Genomic DNA, 15133 nt, shown 5'->3' on the forward strand with positions numbered 1-15133 from the left:
GCCAGCCAGGTACAAGCAGGCTGTGGAGAGCTACAGAAGGAGGTAGGGCAAGCAAGCTATGAGGGGTGGGGGGAGCTACAGGAGGGTGGGAGCGACCTACTGGCTACAAGTGGGCAGCAGAGAGCCACAGGATGGGGCAGGGCAGCAAGCAAGCGGGAGGCAGAGAGCTTCAGGAGAGGGCAGGGCAACAAGCTAAGAGAGGGGTTGGGGGGAGCTACAGGAGGGCAGCAGTGACCTACTGGCGCACAGATTCGTGCGCATGGCTACTAGTTTAAAATAAAATAAAATAAAGATACATAGGCATCTTACAATTGTAGACCACCTGGCTCTATACAAATGTGTCAAATCATGGTATATTGGGGAAATTATAAGATCATCAATAGGCCACAACTAGGGTATGTGTCGGTTATGATAATGATTGACTGTGAATAGGAAAGCATGAACACACCAGCCCATAGATAGGCAATGCTGGGTGGGTTATGCCATTATATACCTGAAGTTCTTCTAATTTTATTATTATTTTTCAGACTTTTTATTTTTTATTTATTTCAGAGAGGAAGGGAGAAGGAGAGAGAGATAGAAACATCAATGATGAGAAAGAATCATTGATCGGCTGCTTCCTGCACACCCCCAACTGGGGATCGAGCCCACAACCCAGGCATGCCCTTGACTGGAATCGAACCTGCAACCCTTCAGTCCCCAGGCTGACACTCTATCCACTGAGTCAAACCGGCTAGGACAGAAGTTCTTCTAATTTTAAATTCTTTCTTTGAAGTGAGGGACTTCGATGCTCATATGTGTATGTCATGGCTGTATGAGGGCTGATCCACCTACAGCACTGTTTTCTAGGAAGGAAGAAGGCAGGGGGTAGGGGCCAGCTTACTTTGACCATTTTATTTTATTTTATTTTATTTTATTTTACTTTATTTTATTTATTTTATTTTAAAATCTTTATTGTTGCAAGTTTTACCAATGTCCCCCTTTTACCCCATTCACCCCTTCTAGCCTTCCCTGCCCCCCACCCCAGGCCTTCTCCACACTATTACCTGTGTCCTTGGGTTATGCATATATGCATACAATCCCTTTTAAAGAGCTTTCCCAGAAATACCATCCAGAGTTTTCCACTTAACATCTCTTTCGTCAGAACTGTGCTTCAAGGAAGGCCAGGAAAAATAGTTTTTGGATGAACATATTGCCATCCTGAATGAAATAGAAGTTATTAGTAAGGAAAAAGAGCGAATGGAGTGGTAATACCTGCTCTGGCTAAGTGGACAGAGGGTCAGAGGCGCAGGAGATCCCTGGGGAATAGCCTAAGGTTATATCATGTATAACTTCATATGCCATGTTTAGGAATTTAGGCAGAATAATGTGTTAAGAGCAAGGACTTTTCCATTGCAAAGCCCTGAAATTGAGTCTTGGCTTGTTCATTTATTAGCTGTGTGAATTTGGGTAAATTATTCCTTTCTGAGCTTTGGTTTCCTCATCTAAAACAGATATAATAACACCCACCTTGCAACATTATAGGGATAAATGAGATAACACCTGGCACATAGTTGGTGTCTAGTAAATGGTAAACATTACTTTTATTTGTATGTCATCCAGGAGGAGGGATTTATATGATCACATGGCTTTGAAATTGACAGCTCTACCACCATGTAGTGCACAAGTTTGCAATGGGGATGGGACTAGAGAAAAAGAAGACTTTTAGGGAAGGTACTTATATTTATCTGGGTGATAAATGATAAGGTCCCAGATTAAGGAGTTATTAGAGGTGGAGAAAGAAACAAGGCCCCAGAAATATTTAGGGAGTCGATTCTTATGGGATGTAATGACTGAATTTGGGTAAGGCAATGTTGAGAGGGAGATTGAAGCCCTGACATGACTTGGGCAACTGAGTGTGGAGTGATGTAATGAGAAGTGTGGAATCTGCATCCATTTTAATATCCACACTGTTGCTGATGAATATTTGAGTTGTTTCTAACTTTCGCCAATTATAAACAATGCTATGATTATTATTATACATAGATCCTAATGCATATAAGCATACTTTTCTGGAGGTGTCTTCAACTTTACCAGTAGTACCAGTTTATATTTACCACCGGCTATGTATTAGAATTTTGATGCCTATCATTCATGCAAACACTTGTCATTGTCAGACTTTTTGATTATTGTCACTGATGAATATGAAGTAGAGTTTCATTAAGGTGCCCTTTTATAAGTTTTTAGCCTTTTGAATCTCATCTCTTTACTAAAGTGATTATTTAGGGCATTGATGCATACACCTATTGGGTTGTATATCTTTTTCTTAATGGATTTATGAGTTCTTTTTATATTTTGGATGCTGATCATTTTTTCAGTTATGCTTGTGCAAGATATCTTTTTTCAGCCTATGGTGTGTCTCTTTTATTCTACGTTATCTTCTGATGAATAGAACTTCCAATTTTAATATAGTCAGATTTATCAATTTTTTAAATCCTTACCAGAGGATATTTTGTCCATTGATCTTTAGAGAGAAATGGAGAGGAGGGAGGAAGGAGGAATAGAGAGAGAGAAACGGATGTGTGAGAGACATTTCAATTGGTTGCCTCCTACACGTGCCTTGACCATGGCTGGGAATCAAACCTGCAACCAAGTTATGTGCCCTTGACCAGGAATTGAACCTGTGACCCTTCAGTCCATGGGCTAACACTCTAACCACTGAATAAAATTAGCCAGGACCCAGATTTATCCATTTTTAAATTTATGGTTATGCTTTTTGTCTTGTTTAAGAAATCCTCCTTGACCTCCAAGTTAATGTGCATATTACTATTAAGCTTTCACTTATCTCTCATTTAGTATTACTTTGAAAATTACATGGTTATGAGGTATCAGGCCAGTTGTGATAGAATTAATTATCCTCTTGTTTTGGGAACTATCACCAGTTGGAGTTGTTGGTTAATGTATCAGTCAGATCAAGTAGAACTAACAAAACAGTAAAGCTGTTTTAAGAAGAAAGTGATTTAATACTGGGAATTAGATACTTGTAAAATTACTAGAGGCCTGGTGCACAGATTCGTGCACTGGTGGGGTCCCTCAGCCTGGCCTGCGCTCTCTTGCATTCCAGGACCCCTCGGGGGATGTCAGACTGCTGGTTTCAGCCCGACCCCTGCAGGCCAGGCCGAGGGATCCCACCTGTGCATGAATCCATGTACCCAGCCTCTAGTATGCATATAAGATCTTTGGTTAATCTCTTCCCACCCTCCCCCTGCCCCCCTTTCCTCTGAGATTCATCAGTCTGTTCCATGTTTCCATTCCTGTGTGTTGAGCGTCTGCCCCCTGGTGGACAGTGCGTGTATAGCTACCAGTCGAATGGTGGAATGGTCTCTTAGGCTTTTATATATATAGATTGAAGAGCTGGCTCCATGAATGATTCAGAGCATTACTGCTGAATTAACCTGCTTAAGGAAACTTCCTCTGGTTTAATCAGGATACCACTGTTCCAACTGATGGTTCCATGGCTCGTGCCACTTCAGTCCAGTGATGTAACTGGCTCCAGGGTTGTTCTGTGCTGCCTGTTAAATCTACACCAGCAAAAAGGATACTTCATGTGCTGCCAATCTGCCAGCTTAACTTAGTTTTTAATTCTTTCCAAATCCATCTGATTGGCATAATCTAAATTACATTCAGAATCCTAGCTGCAAGAAGGACTGGAAAGTGTAGTTTTTAACTGCCCAGCTTTTGCATCACAAGAAGGTACCCTAAAAGGAGGTTGGGACAAATGTTAAGTGAGCCAGTTATCTACCTATTTGAACTTATCTGATGATAGCCCCCCAACTTACCTCCCCACCTATGTATTGTAATAAATTTCTGATACGTAATAGTATTTCATTATTGCATCTAAGCTTATGTATGCTTACTATAAATATCATTTAATAACTGTTCTATGTATCAATGTAAATTAAACCAAAGAGAATAAATGGTTAACTCAAAATAATAGAGCACTTAATTATCACAGATAATAGCAAATATCTACTCTTTCCTTTGAAAAATTATAAATGACTTTTCAAGGACTTCATTCATTCTATATAGTACCATTAATTTTTCTCCATTTACTGGATCACATCCATCAGCATAAAAGTATGTTCTTACTATCTGCCAACCTAAAAAACAATATATACCCAAAACCTCTTTTCACCTCAAATGCTTTTCTGGCTGTTGCCCTAGTTCCTGCCTTGCTTTATAGCCAAACTTCTCAAAAGGTATAGCTGCATGTGTTTTCTCCTTTTTCTTGTCTTTCATGTATATTTCAGCCTACACCAAAGTCACTCCTGTCCTCATCTCACTCAACCTCTTGGCTGAATTGACACAGTTGACCACTCCCTCCTCTTGAAAACCTTTTTTGAAAAAAGTTTATATTGAACTGGCATTATTTTTTCCCTAAATGTTTGGTAGACTTCACCAGTGAAGTCATTTGGGCTTGGAAGGTGTTTTTAAATTATTGTTCTTGGAAGATAGTAAACCATGAGTTCATTTTTTTAAATAACAATATGAAACTATTCAGTTTATCTTTTTCTTCTTGAGTTAGCCTTGGTAGTTGATGTCTTTCAAGGAATTTATCCATCTTATCTTTAATTGAATTTATGGGCATGAAGTTGTTATAAATAGTATCTTCTTTGAATAACTATATAGGATTAGTAGTGATGTCTTCTCTTTCATTGTTGATAGTAGTAACTTGTGTCTTTTCTCTTTTTTCCTTTGTGACTAGAGATTTATCAATTTTATTGACCTTTTTGGCAAACTAGCTTTGGGTTTCATTGCATTTTCACAGTTTTCTGTTTCATAGATATTAGCCCTTTATTATTTCCTTTTGTTTTTCTGTGAGTGTGATTTCCTCTTCTTTTTTTCCCAATTTAAGGGAAAGCTTTAAGGGAAAGCTTAAATCATTTATTTAAGACCTTTCTCCTTTTCTCATATATCCCTTTAATCTATACATTTAAGTACTGTTATGTCTGTATCCCACAATTTTTGATGTTTTCATTTCATTATCATTATAGTCAAAATGTTTTTTATTTTCCTTTGTGAATTTTTTGACTGATGGGTTTTGTAGAAGTCAGTAATTTAGCATTTAAATTTTTTATTGATGTCCATTTTAGTTACATTGTGGTAAAAAAACATACTGATGATAATCTGTGCTCTGTTTTGTCTCCTCACTGCTGCTCTTTTAGACTGGCCCTCTGTGGGTCTCCTTTGTGCCTGTGACAATTGTTGGGACAGCCAAGAACTTAGGCAGAGATGAATCTCCTTCTCCCTGTGGTTTCCTTGCTTCTAAGATTACCCTCTAATTTCCAGCTGCCCTGCCAGCTTTGGACTCTGCCCTGGACACTTCAGGCTTCCTGTTGTCTAAGCCAGTCATGACGAAGGAATTCATTCATTTAAGAAGCACATTAAACTCAATAGATCTGCTGTGTGTAGCCCTGTCTTTCAAGAGCAGATTCTCTGTGTTCTCTGCTGGCTCTTTGCCATGCCCCTGGGGACCTGCCTCATTCATGCAGTGTACTTATAGCTATGTATTTGGGTGGTTGAAGCTCTGAATTTGGGTCTCATTCTTTTTGTGATTTGCTCACTGCCAGGATTTCCCTTTTAAATTTTCTGGGTTTTGTTTTTTTTTTCAGTCCTGGATTCTGACCACTGGCACCTTTAGTGGATAAGGCTGCTCCTTTTCTTCCACTGTTTTTTGTGGTCATAGCTGTGAGGTTTAGGCAGCATTATCAGATCAACACACCACAAAGTCATACTTTTTACCCCTTCTCATTACCATTTTCCCAGATTAAACTTTCCTCTGGCTTTTCTCTATGTTTGGATATCTTCTCATATCTTTAGTTTTCTTGTTGTTTTAAATTCAGACTTCATCATTATCCTCTGTGGGTGATTCAAGTGACCAACTTCCCTACTACTCCACCATTATCTGAAGTTGTCTCCCCCCGCCCCCCTCCCACAAACACACACACACACACACACACACCAAAAACAAATACAAAAAAAGCGAATAACTTTCTTTTAAAAAATTTTCATCTAGGAGTCCATGGGCAGCATGTGATCCAATCTGCCCAGTCTAAACATCACATCTCCCAGACAATAGTGATTGGTTAAGGAATGGGCACATGATGCAGATAAGACTAATGAAAGACTAAGAGATGCCATTCTGGAATTTTTACTCCCACAAACCTGGGAGAAGGCCTATCTGAGGATGTAGAGCCCAGAGAAGAAAGAGAAATTTGGTTCTGGCAAACTTTCAGTCAGTCTTTTCCGAAAGCTTTTGCATTATGTAAGCCAGTACATTCATCTTTTTATTAATTTTGAATTTGGTGTTTTGTACTTTTCAACCTAACTAATACACCTCCATGATCTAATCACTGTCTACTTCAAATTTATGTGGAACTGTTCTCACTTTGTTCTGTTACCTTTTAGTCTCCCTGACCTTTAGCTTCTTTAGATACATTCTTTCCCAACTAAGGATCTCTAACATGTTCTCCCTCTGCAAGTTCTTCCTAAGCTGATTCTTTCTTATGCTCAGTTTCAGACATTAATTAGAGAAGTCTCCACTATTATCTGTTTTGGTACCTAGTAATTTCATTCATTGTACTCTTCACAATTTATAATTATGCAGTTGGTGGTGTTTATTTGTCTATTCATCTACATTTAAAGAGCAGGGCATATGTATTTCCTTTTATTATTATGTCTTCAATAAATGCCTGGCACAAAAATAAATGCCCAGGAAACAATTGTTGAAGAAAGGAAAGGAAGGAGAGATGAATTTGCAGGACTAAGACTTGAAAATTAGATGATAAATGAACTCTAGTAAGTTTTCTAGGCCATTATATAGCTTTGCTCTGGTGATAAAAAATGACAGCTTCCTGTTTGGATCGAAGGCCTTTGGAATCAGTCCCAGGGATATGCCTCCTCTGCTCTTAATGAGTAGTGAATTGATTCATTCATCAGATATTTATTGAATGTTTATTATGTATGAGACACTTCTTTAGGTATTTGGGATCTATTACTTAGTCCTGTATATGACAGTACCAGTTTATAATATTGAAATATTAACTTGTTTTATACATTGTTGTATAAAAAGTAGTCAGACTATTTAAATTATGGTCAAATTATGAGGTCCATGAAGTCAAGGATTATTTCTTTATCACTGGTCTTGAAGGTAGTGATATTTGAGTAACCTTTTTTCCCAGTAGCGTGCCCTGTTTTGTTTTAACTCAACTTCAATGCTAAGGCATTCTGGAACTCTGCTAACACATAAGTATCAAATTCACAGATTTTCTGTATAGGCTTTGATGAACAAAAACAAAGATTGGCTGACTTAGGAAAGATACCCAAGTCTGTGTCCTTTCCTTGCCCTCTGACAGTTCCTCTATGGGCCTTTATCATAAAGATACTTTGAGGATCTTCCCTGGGAGATCTGCTTAGTGCTTTGTTATAGTGGAACCTTGACTTCCAATCACAATTTTTTATCTTACAGGATGATATGAGACATACTTGTGATTTGATACAATTTATTTAAATCTTACTACTTCAATAAAAAATATAATGTTATTTCAGTGCAGTGTTATTTCAGGGCATATCGTTGCCTTCTGATGACTTCCTCTTGGTTTTTAAGGAATAAAAAAGCAAAGAGAAGAGATATTTTTAATAGCTAAATATTAAAAAAGTAATTACTTTTAACAAATTGACTTCAAACATATTGTGTTAAAACTACTTCAACTGCAGAGCCAGGTCTGATATAAACAGGAGATAGTAAGAAACCCATATTCTTATTTTAACACAGAATACAGTACCTTTCACACGGTAAATTCTTAAAATAGCCTGGAGGGTGGCATTTGGTATTGTTTTCTTAGTATCAAGCCAGGGAAAGTTAATTATTTTCTGGAAGTAAAAGGAAGATTTCCAAGTATTAACAGATTTTCTGCCAACTCCCTGCAAAGTATGAAAAAGAGGTCGTGTATTTGATTGTATAACAACCCAAACTGGGATTGTGACACTTACTACTAGAATCTCTTTAGGGTAAAAGTGGAGATTGAAAGTCACACTTAGAATTGAATATGATATTTATATCAAAAAGTTGATAGATGCCCTTGGGTGCATTTAGAAATAATCTTAAGAAGTTTATTCATTAAATCTTCATGTTGTATTCTACATTGCTTTATCAGGCTAGAATATAATCCCCTTTTTGGTATCAAAGAGGTATTGCATAGAGAACATGCCTTCAATTCTGGCACATGGAAACTAAAATCTCTTTGCCTAGTTGTATAATTTGAGTAAGGACTTGGTGACAGATTCTGGACTTATTTCTTTGGTTTTGAACCTTATATTAATAAGATGGTTTTATTTTCATTACGAGTGAAAACATTTTAATACTACGTTAATGTACATTTATTCACAGAAAGTTCACTCACTTCTGCAGGTCAAAACACAATAATGAGTGAAAATTATTTGCTGAAAGCATCATTTCTCAAATTCAAAGTAAATAAGATTATACCATTTATTTTCATTACATTTACCAGAGTACTTTCATGTAGAAACATCTTATTCTGTAGGGTTTGATGAATAGAAATGCAAAAGAAAATGTAAGATAAAAATAGAATAAATAAGAAAGTATAAAATTTTATCTAATTTATGAATGCTGAAATCAGATCTCATCTGTTTTTATAGTCCAACTTTAAGTGTGTTCTTTTCCCTCCCAGGACATTTATTCAGAGCAGCTGGGGATCAACCGTTTAACCTGTCCACAGTGTCGAGTGCCTTCCCAATGGTCAGCCACCCAGTCTTTGGTCTACATTCAGCCAGCTCAGGGCATTCAGAATTTGGTGGTTTGGGGACACTTGGTACACCCACAGCCTTAGCCGCACATCCCCAACTAGCATCTTTTCCAGGTAAACATCTGTTACAAACAGTGTTCAAGGAAAGAAGGAAAGCTTGAAAATGTTCAAGCAGTAATTTATTAAATTGAACAAAAAGAAATAGTCTCATGCCTGGTATATTAAAACTCTTGTGCAAGAATTTGCTCAATCCTATTTATCATGGCCAAAAAAAAGAACCAACACCACACTATGTGTGCTAGGTGGCAATGCAGTTAGATACTTAAGTGTTTAGCTAGGGAAATCGGCATCTGCATCAAAAGTGAATAATTAAGCTAAGTTTTCTTCGTGTTTTTGATGATTTTTTTCCCTCAGCTTTGATGTGAAAAATAGCTTATACTGGAAAACTAAAGTCTAGTACTTATAATAAACATCTCTGAAATGTTATTTTGAGTTCTCACTTCTCTGCACTTTGTCAGGAAGATGAGTTTGGCTCTTGAATTTCTATGTATTCTTTTATAATCAATCAAAACAACTCTAGATTTGCACCACATATGTGGCAGCAAGACCAGAATTACCCCAAATTCTACAGATTATGAGAATTCAGTAAGACATCAAATAAAGTTTAACTTACACAAACATGCTATAATTTGTCTTGTTATATTATTTTGAAAACTAAACTTTAAGTGTTTCCAGTGATTAATTTTACTTTAATAAATTTTAGTTGGGGTTGTTTAAAAATCAGCATAAATGTAGACACAAATTAACCTGAATTTAAATCTGGCTTTGCTGTGTTTTAGCTGTGTGACTTTGAACAAGTAATCTGACCTCTCAGCCACAGTTTCCTCATCCGAGACATGAGGTTATCATCATCATTATAGTACCTATGAAGATGAAAGCAGATAAGCCATGTTAGTGCTGAGTGAAGCATTTGGCACACATAATCCATACATAATTAGTAATTATCATTAGTATTTTCTCTTGCCCACTTTAATGGGTAATAAATTGTGAAGTGCTTCTATATATATATGATGGAAAGATGGTTAACTATATATGTCAAGTACTGTCTTTTGAATCATATTATTCCTTTCATTCAGTTGTCTGGAAGAAGGAATTGTGGGGAGGGGTAGTGTGAGTAGAAAGTTAAAATAAAGTCTTAAACTAAGTCTTAACATTTATTTAAAAAACACTAATAGAAATTTAATTCAGTCAGTTTCTAGAATGGTTGTTTAGCAAGATAAGCATTCAACAGATATTTTCTGAAACATAAGATTGCTGAATGAAAATCAAAACAGGTGATATTAATATAGATAGTTACTGATACCTTAAATTTGTTTGTTTCATGGTTTATTGGAGTATTGCTTTTGAGCATTTCTAAAAGAACAATGTAATTACTCTATTATTAAAATCCAATACCTTCTGCACTGGGATGATGGTTAACAAGTCTAAAGAACTACTTCTCTGGACTTCAACAATGCTAATACTTCCCACTGGACAGAAAAAAAAATTGATTCCCCTAACCTACATAAACTTTTCATTAATTTAGTATGTTATGTGCACTAAGCCAAACAGTTTGAAATACACTACCATAGTATATATTATGTTGTTTATAGTTTTCAGGAGATGGATTAACAAATAGTTATAAGACATAGTCTTTAGTGATAAAAGTATGACTGTAGAAGAATACTATTTTGTCAAATGAACAGAGACTATGCCTATTTATAGAAGATATGTTTAAGTTACAGGTTTGCTATAATAACAAATTTAAATTCTGTATTGTTGGCTTTATTCAAAAGGGTAATCAAAATGCCAAATTTTTGAAATGACCTAATAAATGAAGACACACAGGGAAGGAATTACTAGGAATTTTAAATGAGTAAGAATTTATTTTTAAATTTTTATGGACATGTAGATTATTCTGCATTTCAAATGATTAAATCAACAGGTGCAATATTTAATGGACATTAGTATAATAAAATTGTTTTTATTTAATACTGAAATTGTATTTCATCTTAATTTCTTTAAAAATATACAATTTTTGGTTATTATATTTTTATATTATATTGCCATGAATTTTGTGAAGTACCTGGCTCTCAAGTATGAAAGATTTTAAAATTCTACTATATCTTCTAGGTTCTAATTGAGATTTAGCATAGTCTCTGAAATACTGGAATCTTTCAGTTGAATATGATTAATGAATGTTGCTCTGTGCTATTACCTTCTTTGAATACATTTAGAAATCATGTGCTGGTTTATGTAATCCTTATTTTTTACATAGCACGTTATAAACAAGCTAGTTTGTGAGTGACTAAATTTTTTTATTTTCTTCAATTTGAAAGATAAATAGCTGTTACTTAATAAAAATTGTTATTTTCTATGAAATATTAGACATTTGTACAGTTTGTTATCAGCATCCCTACAATTTTTATCTTTTTATTCGATTGACCTTATTTACTTGTTTTTTTTACTTGCGATATCAGCTTATTTATTACACACATTTTCCAGTTGTCTTTTTTTCTAGTCCCTATTGTGTACAATTGACATTCTAAAGTACATTTTTGTGTTTTTCCTCAGTTTATGTCTAAAATATTCAAATCTTACTACACTTTGAATGCCTTACCAATTTTCTGGTTGTTTACAAAGTCTATACATTCAACTGTAATGTTTTCATTATAGACTCTATATTAAATAATATAAATATCTTTGGAAAACCTCTGTCACTTTTTGTCAGCTATGTGGAACCTAGTTTTCAAATAACAATAGATTCCAACTGTGCTGATATAAGCCCAAAATACACAGTTTTTCTTCCTATCTAAATACACTTCTTTCATCTAAACAGTGGATAAATGATTAATGCCTTTGTGTAGTTATTCTTGGTTGAGTTTCCATCATTCAGGCCCTGCTGAATATACATTGGTGTCATTTCACCAGCAGCGCCTTCCCGCAGTGCAGAAGAATAGCTTTTGCAGTTTTTTGCTTATACTGTTTTTTTTAGATCTTTCAGAATGGTAGCCGCCATGAACATGTCACTTAAAAAAAAAACAACACAAAAAAATAGGTTTGCCATTAGATAATAAAGGTGCACATCACTTTACATCCTATTTTTAATGGAGAGTGATATTCCTAGAAAAGCTTTAAAGACCATGTAATATAGTATACTGACAATTTGGAAAATTTCCCATGCTGTATTATTGAGGATTTTCTCTCTAATTTCCTTATGGATGTTATAATCGATGAAAAATATTTACATATATCTTGGAAGATTAGCCTCAAAGGTTATAGCTAATTTGGTAATCTAGCAGATTAGTCAGTTGGAAAAGATCATTTCTGAGATTTTAGAAGGGGCAATATAAGACTTTCCTTTGGATTATTTTCAAATCTTTTCTTAATCTTTACCCTTCCTTGAAAAAATGTATTCTATAAAATTTGGCTTCTCTCTGTTTTTAGAAATTTTAACTGAGAGCCACAATTTGAACATTTAAATTACATTTTTGATGACTTTCTACATTCAGTCATTTTGCAGTGATAAAACAATCATTATTATTTGTAACTTATAAGAGGAAGTATGGCATAAGTTTATGATTTTTTTCATTAACTTTAAGGAGAAACTTTATAAATATTTTATATTTTAATATGACTTACTTGTTTTGAGATCTTCTTTAAGATCCTCCCCGCCCGAAAAAGAAAAAGAAAAAGAAAGAAAGAATAAGGCTTACTGATTTTACCGTCTTTACGTTTCTGTTTGAGTATGAACTTTTTCTTTCATAAATGCATGTGAAGTATACTGGGTAACAGTATTCTTTGTATTACTATTTAAACAACCTGATTTATTAGAGCCATATCTATGATATATATAATTTGAGGAAATTTTTAACACTAATCTAAAATCCTAAGGTATTAAAATAGGTTGGTATAGTGTTAAATATTTTTTTTCTTTTACTATGGTAAAAGTCACCAGAGTCAAATAAATCTTTAATATTCCACGTTTTCCATTTTATTTTTAAAACCTTTGTTCTTTATAAAGTTGAATTCAAGAAGGCTGCTGAACAAAGATTCCTGGATACTATCTTTTTGTTTTTTTCTTAATATATTTTTATTGATTTCAGAGAGGAAGGAAGAGGGAGAGAGAGAGAGAAACATCAATGATAGAGAATCATTGATCAGCTGCCTCCTGCACATTCCATACTGGGGATTGAGCCCGCAAACAGGCATGTGCCCTGATCAGGAATTGACCAATGACTTCCTGGTTCACAGGTCAATGCTCAACTACTGGATACTATCTTAATGAGAAGAATAATGAGTGTATAACTTCTAAATAGCAACCTTACAATTAGAAAGATACAGCAATTCTGTTCCAAATTAAAACGTAACCATTTTTTTTCAGGAGTAAAATATAAAAAGCATTGTTACATCAACTAGAAAGTTAACCCAAATATTTTTGCTTGTCTGTTTGGTGTTTGGTTTTGAGGTGCAGAATGGTGGCGAACAGCAGATGTTCATACTCGTACAGGGGCAGCCTTCTTTCCACCGTTACTGGGAATTCCACCACTGTTTGCTCCTCCAGCCCAGAATCATGATTCTTCTTCATTCCATTCAAGGACTACAGGAAAAAGTAATCGAAATGGTCCTGAAAAAGGTATTAATTTAAATGAAGTATTTAAAATCCTCTGCTTCAATACGTATTATCAGTAGAGTTCAAGTTTAATAACTTTTATAAAGTATTGTGCTGGACACTTTCACATTGCATTGCTTAATCCTTATAATAACTCTTCGGGATTGAAAATATCCTCATTTTGCCACCAACATTAAATACCATTTAGTGGGTTTTTTGCAACCAAGGTTTGCAATAATAATTTATTTAAATTATTTAAGGAAATGTTGCTTACAGATTGATTTAGCATCGCAGGATTTGAACCCAGGTCTTCTAACTCCAAACTCTGCTGCTTTTGCCTCTGTATCTCACTAGCTTTTTTATGTAACCCACTATAATATTTACTTCTTCTGTAATTAAGCTTTAAGTTGATTAAAACTAATATCCTAGTATTCTTCGTTTTTAACGATTATTAGCATTTCTGTTGTTCATGGTTGTCAGACTATCATTTGCAAATTATAGTAACAATTTAGATGGTTTATTATTATCTTTCTTTTTGCTTGAGGTAGTATTTGGGGGAGTTTGCTCTGAAAGGATGAGTGTTTTCATTTAATTATCTTTCTTGATGTTTTAAAAAATTGAAGTGTAAATCACATAAATGTAAAATTAACCATTTTTAAGTGAATAATTCAGTGGCACTTAATACATTCACATCATTGTGTAAGCGTCACCTCCGTGTAGTTTCAAAACATTTTCATCATCCCAAAAGGATTTATTTATGTGTTGTGAATATCTCATAGCTCTTATCATACAATTTGTGACCTTTTGTGTCTGCGCTTTCACTTTGCATTATGTTTTCGAGAATCATCACATTATAGCATATTGCATTACTTCATTCTTTTATGTGGTCAAAAGAATTCTATTGTATAAACATCTTTATTTATTTTTTCAAGGTGTAAATGGGTCAATAAATGGAAACAGTACTTCATCTGTGTCTGGTATCAACACATCTGTACTATCCACTACTGCTTCCAGTTCTGTTGGACAAACTAAAAGTATAAGCTCAGGTGGAGGAAATCGAAAATGTAATCAGGATCAAAACAAAAACCAGCCTTTGGATGCTAGAGCTGACAAAATCAAGGATAAAGTAAGTTATTCTTTGAAGGACAAATTTATAACAAATCTATATGTAGCATTCCAGAAGTCAAACCACCTGTGTCTATGGAATAATTTATTATGAGTTACCAAGTTCTATTTTTGTGGATGTTTATTTTTATGGTGTGGTACTAATATCATGTATTTTAAAAATTAAAACTGTCAGCACCAGTAAATAATGAAAATAATAATAGTAGATAAGATTTATTGAGAACATACCAGCTCTGCACGAATTGCTTGGCATGTAATATCTATTTCAATCCTCCCCATACCTCTAATGAGGTAGGTACTATTATTAAAACGGGGAAACACAGCCCTAAAATAGTGCTTCAGTTAGTGGTCAGGATTTGAAGTCTGGCAGGTTGACTCCAGAGCCCATGCTTTACGAAACCAAAAGCAAGCAAGAAAAACTTTTTTAATGGAAATTTTCACATATACAGAGTAGATAGAATAGCACAATAATCTTATGTACCCATTATCCAGGCTCAGTAATTATCACCTTGAGGCCAACTTTATTTTGCTATGTTCCCAACTGTACAAATAA

At 34.8% G+C, this 15133-nt stretch overlaps 1 protein-coding gene across 26 annotated transcripts in view; it reads left to right on the top strand.

Moving 5' to 3' along the window:
* BAZ2B (bromodomain adjacent to zinc finger domain 2B) overlaps window positions 1-15133 on the top strand; it is a 330698-nt gene that overhangs the window by 215897 nt on the left and 99668 nt on the right. For 19 of the 26 annotated variants that reach the window (XM_059704304.1, XM_059704307.1, XM_059704303.1 and 16 more), the window contains 3 exons: window positions 8730-8918; window positions 13312-13479; window positions 14388-14581. In XM_059704304.1, coding sequence (XP_059560287.1) covers window positions 8730-8918; window positions 13312-13479; window positions 14388-14581 — 551 coding nt within the window. The remainder of the gene's footprint in view (window positions 1-8729; window positions 8919-13311; window positions 13480-14387; window positions 14582-15133) is intronic. The other 7 variants (XM_059704302.1, XM_059704318.1, XM_059704323.1 and 4 more) reach the window with 3 other exon arrangements.

The sequence above is a fragment of the Myotis daubentonii genome, chromosome 7, assembly GCF_963259705.1.
Source record: "Myotis daubentonii chromosome 7, mMyoDau2.1, whole genome shotgun sequence".
Lineage (NCBI taxonomy): Eukaryota > Metazoa > Chordata > Mammalia > Chiroptera > Vespertilionidae > Myotis > Myotis daubentonii.